Below are 17,328 nucleotides of genomic sequence, written 5' to 3'. Positions count from 1 at the left end.
GTTTGTTGTTTGTTTGAGGCAGGGCTTCTCTGGGTAGCCCTGGATGCCTGGACTCACTGTGTACACCATACTGGCCTCCAACTCACAGAGATCCACCTGCCTCTGTCTCCTGAGTGCTAGGATTAAAGGTGTGTGCCACCACACCCAGTTTTCTAGCTTTTGTTTTTTTGTTTGTTTGTTTTTGTTTCTTTGTTTTTTTGTTTGTTTGTTTTTTGAGTTTCCACTTTAAAGAGACACAAGCCCTGGGTGAAGTCCTTCAGGGCATGGCAAAGGAGACAATTTGCTTTTCTCCCTTTAAAGGTATAAAACCAAGAAAAAGACAAGTGGATGAGGCCATCAGAATGGGGCAGGAGGGGGCTGAAAGCTTTGAGCATCGTGTGGCAAAGAGCTACAGGGAGTGAAATAACGGGAAATAAACTTTTTCATGAAAGATCTCTGATAACTGCTGGGGGGAGGCTCAGTCTGGCCAGGGATGAAAAAGTGTCCCTCCAAGGCCAAGGTGCCCTCAGACTGGCGGAGAGGGATTCCTATCAGAGAGCAGCAGTGCCGTTGACTAGGGGACACGCCTGAAGAGGAAAGCATTTGCGTTCCAGCTCACATGCCAACTATGTCTGTGTTGAGAGCGTTTGCTGCAGCTGTCGGCCCAATTTGGAGGCCCTCGACCTCTTCCCGGGGGTAAACAGAAAGGCTTTATTTAGCTTCCAACGTAGATGGGGGTAGGAGGCCCACTGCTTCCTTCTTTTCCTCTCACTGGTGTCTCACCCTAACACGTGCAATGAGGAGGAGAAAGAACTTGGAACCTGGCGGAGTTCTTCCTTCTGGCGTGACCCGCACTCAGACAGACCTTCGTGCGGGACTGCTATTTCTCCCGAGGTGCCACGCGCACTTACCTCCTGCCGTCCATAGTCCTGGTCAGGCTCTCCAGGTGGAATATGTGTGCCTGCATCTCGTGATGGGAAATCGGGCAGATCTCATCCACATCGAAGGGGGAGATCTCATGCCGACCTCCCTCGTCTTTGACTTCAGAGGCAAACACTTTTTCAGCAAAGCTACGCATTGCATCATCAATTTCTAGAAGAGGTATTTTTTTTTCCACATATTAGTTGACGCCCTTATCCAAAAGCCACCCAAGGAGTTCCCGCTAAGTCTCAGGCACAAGGACTAGGAGAAATTGTGTTGGTTTCCGGGCTTCCCTGAGCTCCACGCAGAGCTCCAGGCCTGCTCTCACGTTAGTGGAGTTCTGTGTGTTGGTGCACACTTCTGGAGCCCTAAAGATGCAGCTAGACTCTTACAGGACAGACTCTTAACGTATACAATTACTTGTTCTTAGCTAAGCTTGATTCCATAGTTTCCGAAGTACCTTATTAGGAAAGGTTTTTTTCATAAAGCAACCTCTGGGTTTTTTGGGGGAGGGGTTGTTTGTTTTTGGTGTTGTTTTGTTTCGTGTTGAACCTGGCAACTGTGTATGTTGTTATGTGGTGAAAGAGAGCAGGCAAAACTTAGTACCGTGTGGCAGAAACCCATGCCTTGTAAGCAGGGCCTCTGACAACAAGTGACCCTTAGAAAACCAACCTACTGTTACACCTTAAAATTTCCCAGTCTATTCTTTCTCTCTGAGTGTGTGCGTGGGGAATGGGGGAAGAGGCAGAGTGACAGAGAGACAAAGAGTGTGTCTCAGGTGTCAGTTTTCTCTTTCCACCATGTGGGATGCAGAGACTGAACTCAGCCCAAGTTTTCCCATTCTTTGGTTGGTTCATTGTTTTGTTTTTGTTTTTTTGTTTTTGTTTTTTGAGACCAGGTTTTGCTGGGATTAAAGGCATGGGCCATCACGCCCTGCCTAGTTTTCCCATCCTTTGGTTGATTGGTTGGTTGGTTTTTGTTTTGTTTTGTTTTGTTTTGTTTTTTTGAGACCAGGTTTTGCTGGGATTAAAGGCATGCGCCATCATGCCCCGCCTAGTTTTCCCATTCTTTTTGTTTGTTTGTTTGTTTGTTTCTCTAGACAGGGTTTCTCTGTGTAGCCTTGGCTGGCCTGGACAGACCAGGCTGGTCTCAAACTCACAGAAATCCACCTGCCTCTGCCTCCCAGAGTGCTGGGATTACAGGTGTGTGCCACCACGCCTGGTAGTTTTCCCATTCTTTTTTTTTTTAATAATTTGTTTACCTTTATTTTATGTGCATTGGTGATTTGCCTGCAAGTATGTCTATGTGAGGGTGTCAGACCTTGGAGTTACAGACAGTTCTGAGCTGCCACGTGGGTGCTGGGATCTGAACTCGGGTCCTCTGGAAGAAATAAGGGTGTCCTCTATTAGCCTGGCAATGAATAATCCAAACCCTTTGGGATGTAAGACCTGGTTTCATCGTATGAGGTGGTGATGGCCATCAAGTGTCTGTTTTTCTGTTGCATTCCCCTGTCCTCTCCATGTGCCCAGCTCACACCTCACACCTGCACTTCCTAACAGCCTTTTGGTACTTCCAAAAGAGCTGAGTGAGCAGTAATAACAACAGCAAACAGTAGCGACTGGAGCAACACTGACACTGAAACTTGCCACAGAGATGGCAGAGCAAACTACACAGAGAGAACTACCCTCGGTGGCAGTGTCTATGCAGGCCCTCAAAGGGCGACACTTTTCAACCACATTTAGTGATACAATGCGTTCAAGCCCTGCACTTGTCAACTCCCTCACCCGGCTCTGTTTCAGTTTCCCTTCGTGCTGAGTGGAGGCATTAATACCAACCCAGCCTCACCCACAAGGCTGTTGTGACATAAATGAGTGAGATGAGGTGTGTGAAAACCCTTTAGGAAAAACAAGGCATCAGATTAAACTTGAATGAGGTCGTTTGGCAGCACTGAGCAGGCGCACAGTTGGTTAGCTTTGGGCCATTAAGGATGATATGTAGATATGATGGCATGGGATGAAGCACACATTAGAAATGATAAGCAAGTGACTCGTAACTCCACCAACATTGTCAGGAGAGCTAGTTTAAAAATCCTTGCTGGGGCTGGAGAGATGGTTCAGAGGTTAAGAGCACTGACTGCTCTTCTAGAGGTCCCGAGTTCAATTCCCAGGAACCACATGGCGGCTCACAACCTTCTATACTGTGATCTAATACCCTCTTCTGTCGTGCAGGCATACATGCAGGCAGAGCACTGTATACACACTAAATAAATCTTTAAAAGAATAAGATAAAATCCTGGCTGATGGAGGCAGGGTTAACAGGGGAGACCGTGTTACTTGAACCCTGAGCACTTGTTTGCTCCAGAAACCGAGAAGCGTGCTTGGATGCTATTAGTAGGTCCTTGGCGAGCTCTGCCGTCCACTACAAAGCAAAAGGAACAAACACTAGGTGGATGTCAGTGATGGCCAAGAAGGCCTTCCCAGCCCAGCACCAGCTGACCCCCAGAAACAGCATCCTTCCTCCCAGAGCATCACATGAACCTCAAGCATAGGTGGTGGGCAGAAGTTAGAAGACGCTTCATGCACTAGGAAGGGCAAATGGAGCTAGGCCAGTCAGTTACGATGATGAAAATGAGGGTGACAACACCATGGCTTGTCATGCTAGGCTTGTGGCAGTGCTGTTGAAGACCTCAGGGAGGACAGTATGGAATTGACGCCAGAAACCAAAGCCCATCTGGTGACATCCTGGCTCGTCCAGAACAACCATTTTTGATCTGGGATTGTTTATATCCATTTGTCTCATATACTTTTTTAAAGTATAGCTTTTACTAAGGTGGCATATCTCTAAACCACTAGCGACGGTTGAAAGTAGATGTCATAGTCTCAAGAAGCTTACAGGAGGGCCCAAAATGACATGCTTGATAGCTGTTTTGACTCCATGCAAGCACAGCTGAAATCCGATCCCTAATTCCAGAGCTCTGCCTTTCTGGCTACTTCAGGGCATGGTGGTGACTGCGGGTAGGAAAAAGTGCAGCTAGTATTTTTAAAGTAGATAAACTATGATGACAGCATAAATTCAGGAGGGAGAAATAATCTCCTCAGGCTTGTGTTGATAATTACTGATCCTTTCTTAGTTGTTTGAGATCGTGGGACATCTGAGGGACAGTGTCTAGAGGACAGGACCTCTATCTCAGGACAGATAGAAAAGAAGAAAGGTAAAAGAGGGCACTGAGTTAAGGCGAGGAGCATCCATGACACCTGGGTAGCCTTGGGCAAAGCACGTAGTCACCAGGCGCCTCATTGGTTCATCATCATACAGGGAGACCGTTAATGAGAAATCAACCTCAGGATGCTGCTATGGAGGTCAAACACGAACGATTTACAGTCTGCAGCGTACTCAAGCTAACACTTGGGATTCCTGATGCAGGAAGTAAACAGCTCTTAAGAAAAAGATCCCCCATGCTTGCTACCACACCCGACAGGTCCGGGAAACGAGGCTTATTTCCCAGCAGAGTGTACTCAGTTGTGGGGAAGGCCGGCTTGCCGGCTCCCACTTCCCACCTCTCATCTTACAGCGGACCTCAGAGGCAGAACTCCACCAGTCAGTGAAAGATGGCAGACTGTGAGAGGCCGGAAGGCACAGCTTCATCTAAAATCCTCTTTTATCTGGACAAACAATTAACAAACTTTTTTTTTTTGCATTAGAATTGAGCGTCATCTAAGGCAAGGTTTAGGACACTTCTGTCGACTAATCTGTATGTTTTATTTCAAAATAGCAAACACGTGACTTGGGAGGTAGCCTTAACCTGCTTGTGCATTTTACTGTTGTATTTTAAGACAGGATCTCACTATGTGGGCCAGGCTCGCCTTGAACTCTCCATCCTGCTGCTTCAGCCGCCTCAGTGCTGAGACTATAGGCGTTCACCACCCATGCTCATGTTTCCTTTGAGGGAGAAAAACAGTGGGTGTTTTGTTTTTAGGTTTTGTGTTTTGGAAATCCAGAAGAGCCAGAGCTTGTTTGCTATCTTCAGGCATTAATGATCACTACTGGGCTGGGTGGTCCCATTTATAAACGCTGCTAAGAAATAAGCCCCTTTGTGAGTTAGGGAACGCTGTCACTTCTTTGACAGATACTTGCAAATAGCAGGAAAAAATAGTCCAAGATACTCACGTTTTTCTTGACCTGTGTGAAGGAAAACAGACAAGACACAAGAGATGAACAGCGCTGAGCCCAGGCTTGAGACACAGCATTAGGTGTGGTGCGAAGTGCTGCCCTAGCTCATCCGCTGGGTTCTCCCTGCGCCCTGCCCAAGGACAGCAGGACAGCATGGGGATAAGTCCCTCACGCTCTCATCCCCGTCTTTAAGCACATAGTAGTACTCTTTAAAAAGTACTTCTTTGCAGGGCTGTGGTGCTGAGGGTTCAACCTGGAGTCTTATGTATGCTAATGCCAAACTCACACCCCACTACTGAGCCACGTGCCTAGCCCCCAGAGGTACTTTTCGTAGGACAGAAATGTAAAAGGGAACAACATAAAGAATCTGATGGAGAGGGCTAGGAATTCTCAAACAATGCTGGGAGCAGGCAAAAAACAAAAAACAAAAAACAAAAACAAAAACCCAGCTTATTTGTTAACACCAAGCAAGTTGGTAGCACCCACTCACTGGACCATCACCTCTGAGAACTAATCACATGGAAATACTCTTTATACACAGAGAAAGTTTTGGGTGCAAATAAGGTCAAGAGGACATCTATGTATATAAAATATGGTTTAAAAACAAGCGATTGTTAAGAAAACTGGAATATCATATAGCCATTTCAAATGGTTTTAAGAGGCATTTGGAATAAATACATAATAATCACACTATAATGTGAAGCTAAAGCATTATCTTGCCCAAAGGCTACATGGTTACAGGTGTAATGCAAATCTGACTGTGTCCTTCAAATCATCTTTATCTTTGCAGAGGACACAGTGAGAAGCTGAACTCGGAAATGTAGAGAGCATCCCCGAAGGAGACTATGTGACTTGTTAAATTGCTATTTTCCAATTTTCTTTTTCCTTTTTTTTGTTTTTGTTTTGTTTTGTTTTTTTCAGTCAGGGTTTCTCTGTATAACAGACCTGACTGTCCTGGACTCGCTTTATAGACCAGGCTGACCTCGAACTCACAGCACTCTGCCTGCCTCCACCTCCTGAGTGTTGGGATATTTTCCAGTTTTCCTCAGCGAGTCTTTATGACTTTAGCCTTCAGTGTAACTGCTCTTTTGATTTCACATGTCTGGCTTTTGATAGTGAAATGTACACACAATTGTTTTCTTTCTTAAGAGTCCTTTCAGAGTGCAAGTGTGGCCTGTAAAACACTGAACATCGTGGGCTACAGGCTCCTTCCAGGCCATGCTTTGGAGCACAGTGTAGCCAGTCTTTCTCAGCTGGGAAAGCATAGCTTCCGCTCAGAGTAAGTGGATAGATAGATGGCTCAGTGTTCTAAGGGTCTCAGAGACATAGTTTGAGAAAATAACCCTCCTCCCACAGCTAGAAAGAAAGCAAAAGCCTGAAAAGGCTTTGCCTCTTGCTGACGTGCACATCTGAAGCTATTGTGACAGAAGGACAACTGAAGCTGACACTGTAGTTGAAGGAATGGCTGCATCCGGAAAAAAACAAAAAAAAAAAATCCCTGAGTTCTGCAAATCCTTGCTGCACACCTACCTGTAAGTTTGAACAGAGGCATTGTGGCTGGGATCCTTGATTCTAGGATAGCTCAGCAGAGGAAGGAGGACACTGTGGGAATGGCTGACTGACACTTTGAAATAGCAGGCCACTCATTTTATTATTTTGCTTTGCCCCCTGTAATCTGACCCTTCCCTGCTAAAAGGAGAGATGAGCTTCAGGCCTATTTATAGCTTTAGGCAATGACAGTGAAAAACAGGTGAAGCCTCCAGTCTTTATCTTGGGATTTTAGAAAAGGTAACGACAGCGGCCAGAAGTCAAATTTCAACACCCACCATCCAACATGCTGGCTCATCAACTGTGGCTGCCTTACATGATGTGACCCGACACCTGTTTTTTATCCCACTTGCAGCACAGTCTCACAGGCTTCTGGTTTTGTGTTGTGTTTTTGTTGTTGTTGTTGTTTGGTTGGTTTGTTTTGTTGGTTTTTCGTGGCAGGCCTTGGCTGTCCTGGACTCACTTTGTAGACCAGGCTGGCCTCGAGGCTAACTCAGAGATCCACCTACCTCTGCCTCCCAAGTGCTGGGATTACAGGCGTGTGCTCTCACAGGCTTCTGAAAAGGGGTGTCAACACCAGGAGAGCTTTCTGTGATTGGTGAGTGTCCTGGTACATACATCAATACCTCAGCACACACTCTCACTCACACATACACACTCTCACACACCACACACTTACACACACACACACACACACACACACACACACACTTTTACTAGTTGTGTGGCCTCATTATTTGAAAGCCTAACTGGGACTGACCTGGGCAGTAGCATATACCGAATAAGAACGGGAAAGCTCCTACTTAAATTCTAACAGACAATATTCAATAAGACACTTCTAAAAACCAGGCCCGAGGGAGAAGGCCTGCACTTAGGAAGTAGAAGGAAGAGGATCACAAGGCTCTGGTCAGCTCAGCTATGTAGCAAGTTAAGATTAGTCTGGGATACCTGAAACCATGTCTTAAAAGCAAACAACCAAACCAAACCAAACCAAAGCAAAAAGCCAGGCGTGGTGGCGCACGCCCTTAATCCCAGCTCTCAGGAGGCAGAGGCAGGCAGATCACTGTGAGTTCGAGGCCAGCCTGGTTTACAGAGCAAGCTCCAGCACAGCCAGGGCTACACAGAGAAACCCTGTCTTGAACAACCAAAACCAAAACAACAACAACAACAACAAAAAAGCAAACAAAAATTTAAAAATAATCATGTTATAATGAGTGCTATGAAGAAAACATGTTTTTGTGTTTTGGTTTTTTGAGACAGAGTTTCTCTGTGTAATAGATCTGGCTGTCCAGGCTGGCCTCAAACTCATGGAGATCCACCTGCTTCTGCCTCCCAAGTGTTGGGATTAAACCACCATCACCTGGCACATGTACGTTTCTAATAGTGAAAGGTGATTTTGGACTAACAATCATTAGCCAAAATTTTGGTAGCATAAGACAGGAAGCTCTCTCTCTCCTTTTGCTTAATGAAATGAGGGCAAGAGCTGGCTCTGACGTTCAGAGCACTTATTGCGCTTGCAAAGGTCCTGGGTTTGGTTTCTAGCACCCATGACAGCTCACAAATGTCTGTAACTCCAGGCTCAGGGGATTGGATGCCCTCTTTTGGCCTCTGATGGCACCTAGTAACACACACGTAGTGCACTTATGAGTACAACACAAATCCATTGAGTTAAAAAAAAATAGATTTATTTACTTTATGTATATGAGTGTTGTTTTCATGCACACCAGAAGAGGTAATCAGAGTCCATTATAGAGGGTTGGAAGCCACCATGTGGTTTCTGGGAATTGAACTCACGACCTCTGGAAGAACAGCCAGTGCTCTTAACTGCTGAGCCATCTCTCCAGTCCTCATTAAAAAAAAAAAAACTTTTTAAGAGCTGGATAGTGGTGGTGGCAGCAATGGCGGTGGAGGCAGCAGCAGCGGCAGCGGCGCACGCCTTTAATCCTAGCACTTGGGAGGCAGAGGCAGGTGGATCTCTGAGTTTGAAGCCAGCCTGGTTTAAAGAGTGAGTTCCAGGACTCCATTCATAAACATCATAATGCACTCTGAGAAGATCACGTGCTCCTCTCTGAACAACTTGGACTGGAGAAAGGGCTCAGTGGCCAAGAGTGCTTGCAGAGGGCCTAATGTTGATTCCCCATACCCACAGCAGACAACTTACAACTCTCTGCAACTCTGGCTTCAGATGACACCCTCTCTGTGCCTCTTTGAGTGCACACACAATGTGTATGCGTACTCCTCTGTCTTTCAAACCCAGAGGCCTCAATGCCCACTGGACTATGTTTTACCATTGAACTGTGGCCCCACTATTGACTCTGTTTTATCTTGTTTGGTTTTTCACAACAGGGATTCTCTGGGTAGCCTTGGCTGTCCTGGACTAGCTTTGTAGACCAGGCTAGCCTCAAACTCACAGAGATCTGCCTGCCTCTGCTGAGAGGCAGGAGGATAATCATCTCAAATTCCTGCCTGGGCTACAGAACCAGTTCCAAGAAAGACTGGTAATTTAGTGAGACATTCAGATAAGATTAGACATCAAAGAGGTTTACAGGGCAGTGCCCATGATAGATAAAATAGGGAGAGAATATATGGTACAGGTCTGACAGAATGATGGAAGGACTGAGTAGGTACGGAGAGCCCCTGACAAGAGTGTTCTGACCAGGCCAGTAAGGAATTCCTCAGAAAAAAAAAAAAAAGTCCTGTTGGGAGAGTCCCATGACTGCAGACTTGGCCCACCTCTGGGACCCATTCTGTTCAGCATTGATTGTGGGGTACAGTGTCAGAGCTACAGGTAAAAAGATGAAGCAAGGCTGGGTGCAGTGGCCCATGCCTGTAATCCCAGCACTGGGCAGAAATCCCAGCACAGGCTCATCTCTGTGAGTTCGAGGTCAGCATGGTCTACAAAGTGAATCCAGGACAGCCAGGGCTACACAGAGAGACCAAGCAGCAAGTAGAAGCTGCCAGCCAGGTGCGCTCCTCCTCCGGACCAGCTTAGAGGCAGGCTGGGGAGATGGCTCAGCGCTCAGGAGCACTTGCTGCTCTTCCAGAGGCCCAGAATGGCTTCCAACACCTGTAATAACAACTCCCAGGGACCCATTACCTTTTTCTGGCCTCTGTGGGCATTGACATATATATGTGGTAGTCACACAGAGAGATACATACATACACAAACCCACACACACACTACACACTTAATAGAAAAAATAGGAGGCTGGAAAGATGGCTCAGGGGTTAAAAGCACTAGCTGCTCTTCCAGAAGACCCAGAATTGGATTTTCCTTTTTCTAAAAAAAAAAAAAAAAAAAAAAAAAAAAAGTTTTACAACACCCATCTTGGAGCTTTCTTTTCTTTTCATTATTTATTTATTTATTTAGTTTAGTTTAGTTTAGTTTAGTTTTTTGAGACCGGGTCTCTCTGTGTAGCCCTGGCTGTCCTGGACTCATTTTGTAGACCAGGCTGGCCTCAAACTCACATCGATCCACCAGCCTCTGCCTCCCAAGTGCTGGGATTAAAGGCATGCGCCACCATGCCCAGCCTTCATTTTTTTTTTTTTTAAACAAATGTATCCACAGGAGCATTTCAGGAATCTGTTTTCTTGAGAGAGTCTCAGTATGCAGCCCAGGCTGGTGTCAAATTCAGTCCTCGGCCTCCCAAATATTATGATTACATGAGATCACCATGACGAGCTTCTGAAACAGTACACACAGAGTAAAACCCACTACTCTCTACAAGAGATTGGCCACAAGCTAAACACCAGGAGCCATTAAAGGGCTGAGTGGATGACAATGGAAAATATCCAAGAACTTCATAATGAAGATCCTAACAAAGATGTGTATGTAGTATGTTTGTTTTGTGAAACACTACTACATTTACAAACAGTGAAGGCACTGCAAACAATGTAGGCAATTTACTTCCCGTTCCTTCTGAGTCTCACTTTTTTTTCCCTACCAAGAACAAATATTATTTCTACTGTAAGGAAAAAAAAAGTGCCCTGCCAGAGTGTGGTACATAGCTGAGTCCCAGGAGTTGGCATGAAGACCAGGATTCAAGCGAGCAGGGCAGGGTGGGGGTGGGGCAGAAGGGGGGGGAGTGCTGGGAGCCCCGAAATAAAGCAAAGCACAGCAAAGCACTGGTTCTCCACCTTCCTAATGCTGCGACTCTTTAATATACATTTGGTGACCCTTACCATAAAATTCTCTTTTTCTTTCTTTCTTTCTTTTTTTTTTTTTTTTAAGATTTATTTATTTATTATGTATACAGCGGTCTACATGTACCCCTGCAGGCCAGAAGAGGGCATCAGATCACATTATAGATGGTTGTGAGCCACCATGTGGTTGCTGGGAATTGAAATCAGGACCTCGGGAAGAACAGTCAGTGCTCTTAACCTCTGAGCTATCTCTCCAGCACCAGAATTATTTTCATTCCTATTTCATAATCATAATTTTGCTATTATGAATCATAATGTAAATATCTGATATGTAACCCCTGTGAAAAGGTCATTTGAATCCCAAAAGGGATGAGACCCACAGGTTCTCAGGCAATAGACCCCAACCCTATTGTCAATTTTAAAGGAAAATGCCCAGAAATTCTTAGAAGGAAATCTCTGTCTACCCATCCTTTCCCTCTGACTAATCCTGCTTTTAAGTATGTAAAGAATATAAAACAGTCTTCATTTAATTCTATTTTGATTAGTATTTGGAATATAAGTATTATTTTCTGTTATTTGTGGGGCTGACAAGACGAGTTGGAGAGTAAAGGCACTTATTTATGGCCGAGCCTCACACACATGTAAACTCATATACACACTACAGGCGTGTGAGTACCAACTATTTCAGCTATACTATGGGCTACAGATTGTTTAGAACATTAATCTACAATGTTTTTCTTCCCCTTTGTCCTTTCCCCGACCCCTTCCATCTTTTTGAACTGTGAATCCTCCTGCCTATCGCTCTGAACTGCTGGGATGACAGGTGTCTGCCACATCACATCACATACGTGTGTGAGTGTGTGTGTGTGTGTGTGTGTGTGTGTGTGTGTGTGTGTGTGTGTAAAGGTACTTGCCCACATCTGATGACCCGAGTTCCATCCATGGGACTGATATGGCAGGAGCAAATTGCCTCCTGTGAGTTGTCTTCCGACTCATCACACACACTCACCCCCCCCCCCCAACACATACAGTAAAAGTACATGTTACTGTTCAACAGTGCTTTGACTTAGAGATACTTGGTTGTAGGCTCAGGCCCTAGTGGAAACAGATGACACTTTGTAGATATAAACACATAGTCTGGGAGTCTGAAAAGTTCACAGTCACTTTGGAAAGAGCCTCACAGTGCATCATAACGTAGCAGGATGACATGAGAAAGAGGCCACCCTGGTGGGGCCACCTCACTTTCTAACAACCTGTTCTGTCAGTAGCAAATCCAGTTTTTCAACACCTTCTTCCCTTGAGATGGGCATTGGTTGCTGCTGAAGGTGGTGCCCTCTAGCCCAGTCAGCTCCTATTAGGTTTGACCTCTTAGAGATTCCACCATCTTGCAATACCAATTGCCATGGGAACCAAGCCTTGAGGCAACAAACCATGCCAACAGTATATATGGTCTGAACCACTCAGCACTGTGGGGACAAAAAGTATGAGGTGAAGAGCGGCTGCCTCAAAAAGCTGAAAAGAAAAACCCGGCACCGGTTAGAGCACACTTAGGGAATCCTGGACACTCCCCAGCATCCTCAGAAAATCCAAAGAGGGAGCTGTGGGCTCTGCATGAAGACAGGGACTCCCCCAAGGAAGCAGTTTCCAAATTGCAATGAAGGCACTTGTTTAGGGTACTTGTCTCCAGTGACTATGAGGATTACTACCTGGCTCTCTGCCACATGTCCAGGCAGCATGAATGCTGCTAAGGGAAAGTCCATTGAGCTTTCCTGGGACTGGAGCATCTGGTCAGGAATGTGCCTGTGCCCAGAAGTTGCCAGGAGGGGAACAGGCTTTGCTGGTCATGACTCGTATGCCATGGCCACGCTAGGGTTTCATTTTTGAACCTTACTGTTAAATGTAAAACTCCTCAGATTTTACATGCAAATCAAGCATACATTTACATGATCTCCTGACCTATCTTTCAAAATGTCTTTAGAGCTGGGCGGTGTTGGGGCATGGCTTTAATCTCAGCACTTGGGAGGCAGAGGCAGGCGGATCGCTGTGAGTTCGAGGCCAACGTGGTCTACAAAGCAAGTCCAGGAGAGTCAAGGCTACACAGAGAAACCCTTTAAAAAAAAGTCTCTCTACCATGAATTTTAAAAACAATTGAGAAATGGGGCTCAGGACTAAACAGAGAATTCTCAACAGAGGAATATCGAATGGCTGAGAAACACTTAAAGAAATGCAAATCAAAATGACTCTGAGATTCCATTTTACACCCATTAGAATGGCTAAGATAAAAAATTCAAGTGATGCTATATGCTGGAGAGGATGTGGAGAAAGAGGACACTCCTTCATTGCTGGGGGGAATGCAAACTTGTACAACTACTTTGGAAATCTACTGGCATTATCTCAGAAAACTGGGAATAGGACTACATCAAGACCCAGCTATTCCACTCCTTGGAATATACCCAGAAGATGCTCCAGCACAAAATAAAGGACATATGCTCAACCATGTTCATAGCAGCCTTATTCATAATAGCCAGAACTGGAAACAGCCTAAATGTCCCTCAGTTGAAGAATGGATAAAGAAACTGTGGTACATTTACACTACTCAGCTATTAAAAACAAGGAAATCCAGAAATTTGTGGACAAATGGATGGGACTAGAAACGATCATAATGAGTGAGTTAGCCCAGAAGCAGAAAGACTCACATGGTATATACTCACTTATAATCGGGCACTAGCCCAAAAGGCACATCCCACAAAAGTCTTCACTTACCAGGAGATTGGGATAGATGTGAGGACATCCTACTGAGACTCTAGGTAAGAGAAATATAGGAGATGGGGAAATAGAAGGACCCAGAGGGTCCTAGAAACCTACATGAACATTGTGATGGGTGGATCGGGGCCCAAGGTAAACATCAGGACCCAATAGTAAACATCGAACCTCTACTCTGATCTACCCAATAGACAGGACATTCTCCACAGTTATGTGGAGAGCAGGGACTGACTTTGACATGAACTCTGGTGCCCCATATTTGACCACCTACCCTTGGTGGGGAGGCCTGGTGGCACTCAAAGAAAGAATAAGCAGGGTACCAAGATGAGACTTGATAGCCTATGACTATATAGTGGGGGAGGAGGTCCCCCTCAGTCACAGACATAGGGGAGGGGAATAGGGTAAAAGCAGGAGGGAGGGAGGAGAGGGAGGATACAAGTGATGGGATAACAATTTAGTTGTAATCTGAATAAATTAATTAAAAAAAATCTACATCAGGCATGTTTGGTCTCAGCTGTCAATGTGAAGAACTGATTTTATATATACCAAAATGTTTAAAACAAAATGCAAAGCTTTTTGTTCAGACTGAAATATCATAACCTATACATCTCAAGCTTCTACAGAAAACACACCAATTTTTGTCACATCCGTAGCAGCCATTCTGAAAGAATGCTTTTAGGGCTGTAGAGATGGCTCAGAGGTTAAGAGCATTGACTGCTCTTCCAGAGGTCCTGAGTTCAATTCCCAGCAACCACATGGTGGCTCACAACCATCTATAATGAGATCTGGTGCCCTCTTCTGGTGTGCAGGTATACATGCAGGCAGAGCACTGTATACATAATAAATAAATAACTCTTAAAAGAAAAAAAGAAAGAAAGAAAGAATGTTTTTCCTTAGCAGGGCAAGACCCAACCTATCTTGAAAAGCTCTAACAGACAGCTGCCAATTTCTAACCACATCTGCCTGGCACCGCTCCCCCCCACCCTTACACCCACACATAAAAGTTCCTACACAGTGGTGGTGTCCTAGGGTTCTCTACTGCTGTGACAAAACATCATGACCGAAATAGAAAGTTGGGGAGGAAAAGGTTGGCTTGTATTTCTAGATCACAACCCATCATTGGAGGAAGTCAGGACAGAAACTCAAGCAAGGTAGGAGGCTGGAGGCAGGAGCTGATGCAGAGGCCATGGAGTGCTGCTTACTGGCTTGCTCCCCATGGCTTGCTCAGCCTGCTTTCTGGCTTTGTTGTTGTTGTTTTGGTTTTTCGAGACGGGGTTTCTCTGTGTAGCCATAGCTGTTCTGGACTAACTTTGTAGACCAGGCTGGGCTGTAACTCAGAGATCCACCTGCCTCTGCCTCCCGAGTGCTGGGATTAAAGAAGCGTGCCACCACTGTCCAGCTCAGCCTGCTTTCTTACAGAACCCAGAAGCACCATCCCAGAGATGGCACCACCCACACTGGGCTGGGCCCTCCCCCACTGACTACTACTTGAGAAAATGCCTTACGGCTGGATCTCATGAAGGCATTTCCTCAGTTGAAGCTCCTTTCTGGTGACTCTAGCTTGTGTCAAGTTGACACAAAACCAGCCAGTATCGGTGGCAACTGGAATTTATACTTGTTTAAGGAGTGACTTGGGCCATGCCATAGTAGTGCACACCTTTAATCCCAGCACTTGGGAGGCAGAGGCAGGCGGATCTCTGTGAGTTAAAGGCCAGCCAGGTCTACAAAGTGAGCCCAGGACAGCCAAGGCTACATAGACAGACCCTGTCTCAAAATAACAAAACAACCCCCCCCAAAACAAAAAAACCCAAACAAACAAGGAGTGACTTGGATCCTGCCATTTGGGTTGAGAAGTAACCAGTTTCTATTCCCAAACGGGTTAAAATGATGGTGCATGAAGTAATCCATGTGATAGGACACAGCGTCCAAGCAAAGACCACCAGCACAGTAGGCCATCTTCGGCCCATCCGTGCCAGGCATTTTAGTCCATTTTGACACTTTAAAGTGCACTTGTTTTCTATTTTGGTATATTCAGCTGTTTTCATTTAGTAAGGTAAAGGACCACATGTTATGCCTGGTTATTTTAAAAGCATTACAAAGCCTTCTTAGGCAGTTTTTGCAAAACGACCACGCAGGGCCTCTTGGCTCCTTTTCATGTATTTAGGGGTATCAAGTAACTCATGCAGCCACGCTGGTGTTTTGATGACCTTGAGTGTTGTTTGTCATGAAAAGCTGAACCCTAGCAACCTAGTTTAAGTGGGCGTCACATTATTCTAAAACATCCTTATCCTGAGTGGTCCTATTTGGCAGTGTTGTCACTTAAATGTGGTTTTCTCCTCTTACCTCTATTTCTCTGGTGCTGAGATTACAAATAGGTGTCACCTCACTGGACCCAACAGTAGTGTGCTTCTTATTCATGAAGGAGGAAATGTCAATTAGTTTTGAATAATCCCCCAAAGCAAGCCTTGGTTCATTTTATATATTGATTATCCATTTATCCATTAAGTATGCATGCCAAGTTTCCACCCTCCCCCCATGCATGTAATTTCAGGGAGCAACAAACTTTTTTGCCCCCCAGACTGGGTTTCTACATGTAGCCCTGGCTGTCCTGGACTCAGTTTGTAGACCGGGCTAGCTGCAAACTCAGTGCAATCTGCCTGCCTCTGCCTCCCGAATGCTGGAATTAAAGGCGTGTGCCACCACTCCCAGGCTGGAGCAACAAACTTTAACTTGTTTGTATAGTTTCTTCCTGAAAGAAATTTGTGCACACATAAAATTCAATCTATGAAATGGGCGCAGTGAGAGCTTGACAGCTGGGCCAGGAATATGGCTCAGCAGATAAGAGCACTGGCTACTTGTCCAGAGTCCTGAGTTCAATTCCCAGGACCTACAACCATCTGTAATGAAATCAGATACCCTCTTCTGTCATGCAGTCATCCATGCAAAGAGTGCTTTACACACAGAGACAGACAAGCACTCGGAAGAGGCAGGCAAATTGTTGTGAGTTCAAGGCCAGCCTGGTCTCCAAAGCAAGTCCAGGACAGCCAAGGCTACCCAGAAAAAGCCTGTCTCAAAAAACAAAACAAAAAGCCAAAGGAAAACAAAGAGCTTGACAGCTCACACAACAAATAAAGCATCATGTTACCACAGAGCTCTCCCATATTGAGCCGTCAGGTAACTGTGCTGCTGATATAGTAGACAAGGAACCCCAGAGCCCCTAATGAACAGTGTGTGGCTGTGCTGTACGGGCAAGATTCATGCTCTGGCAGGGTGGAGCAAGACCGTGTCAAACTTTACACTACTCATAAAGGAGTGTTTCCTTTAACACAATGGGCCCTGGAGAAACAAACCACGGAAAGAGAAGCCTTAGTCAAGGGCCAAGGAGGCCACTCACTGTATGGAGAACACACGAGGAGCTCAACCCCTCCCCCCAACACTGTCCAAATGGAACACCAATATCTGAAGTTAACATCTATTTCCTATAAAAGGCCTTGGTAGGTGTGGTGGCTTGAACAGGAACGGTCCCCATAGACTCATGTTTGAATGCTTGGCCCATAGGGAGTGGCACTGTTAGGAGGTGTGGCCTTGTTGGAGGTCGCATAGAGTGAAGCTAGGCCTAACATGGCACAGTCTCCTTGGCTGCCTTTGGAACAAGATACAGAACTCACAGCTCCTCCAGCACCACGTCTGTCTGCAGGTCATCACTCTGCCCGCCATGATGATGATAAACTATAAACCTCTGAACTGTAAACCAGCTCCAATTAAGTGCTTTTCTTTATACGAGTTGCCATGGTCATGGTGTCT

General features: G+C 45.6%; 1 protein-coding gene across 2 annotated transcripts in view; it reads right to left on the bottom strand.

Annotated features, from left to right (window-relative positions):
* The window catches only part of AMPD1 (adenosine monophosphate deaminase 1), a 28,779-nt gene extending 22,088 nt beyond the window's left edge, over window positions 1-6,691 (bottom strand). Inside the window, exons 1-3 of one of the 2 annotated variants that reach the window (XM_084755341.1) lie at window positions 6,601-6,691; window positions 5,068-5,079; window positions 891-1,071 (exon numbers count right to left, since the gene is read on the bottom strand). In XM_084755341.1, coding sequence (XP_084611467.1) covers window positions 891-1,071; window positions 5,068-5,079; window positions 6,601-6,622 — 215 coding nt within the window. In that variant the 5' untranslated portion in view covers window positions 6,623-6,691. The remainder of the gene's footprint in view (window positions 1-890; window positions 1,072-5,067; window positions 5,080-6,600) is intronic. The other variant, XM_084755342.1, reaches the window with a different exon arrangement.
* Window positions 6,692-17,328: the final 10,637 nt, after the last annotated feature.

Source organism: Acomys minous, assembly GCF_964271855.1.
Source record: "Acomys minous genome assembly, chromosome: 14".
Classification (NCBI taxonomy): domain Eukaryota; kingdom Metazoa; phylum Chordata; class Mammalia; order Rodentia; family Muridae; genus Acomys; species Acomys minous.
This window is presented reverse-complemented; position numbering and strand designations above follow the sequence as displayed.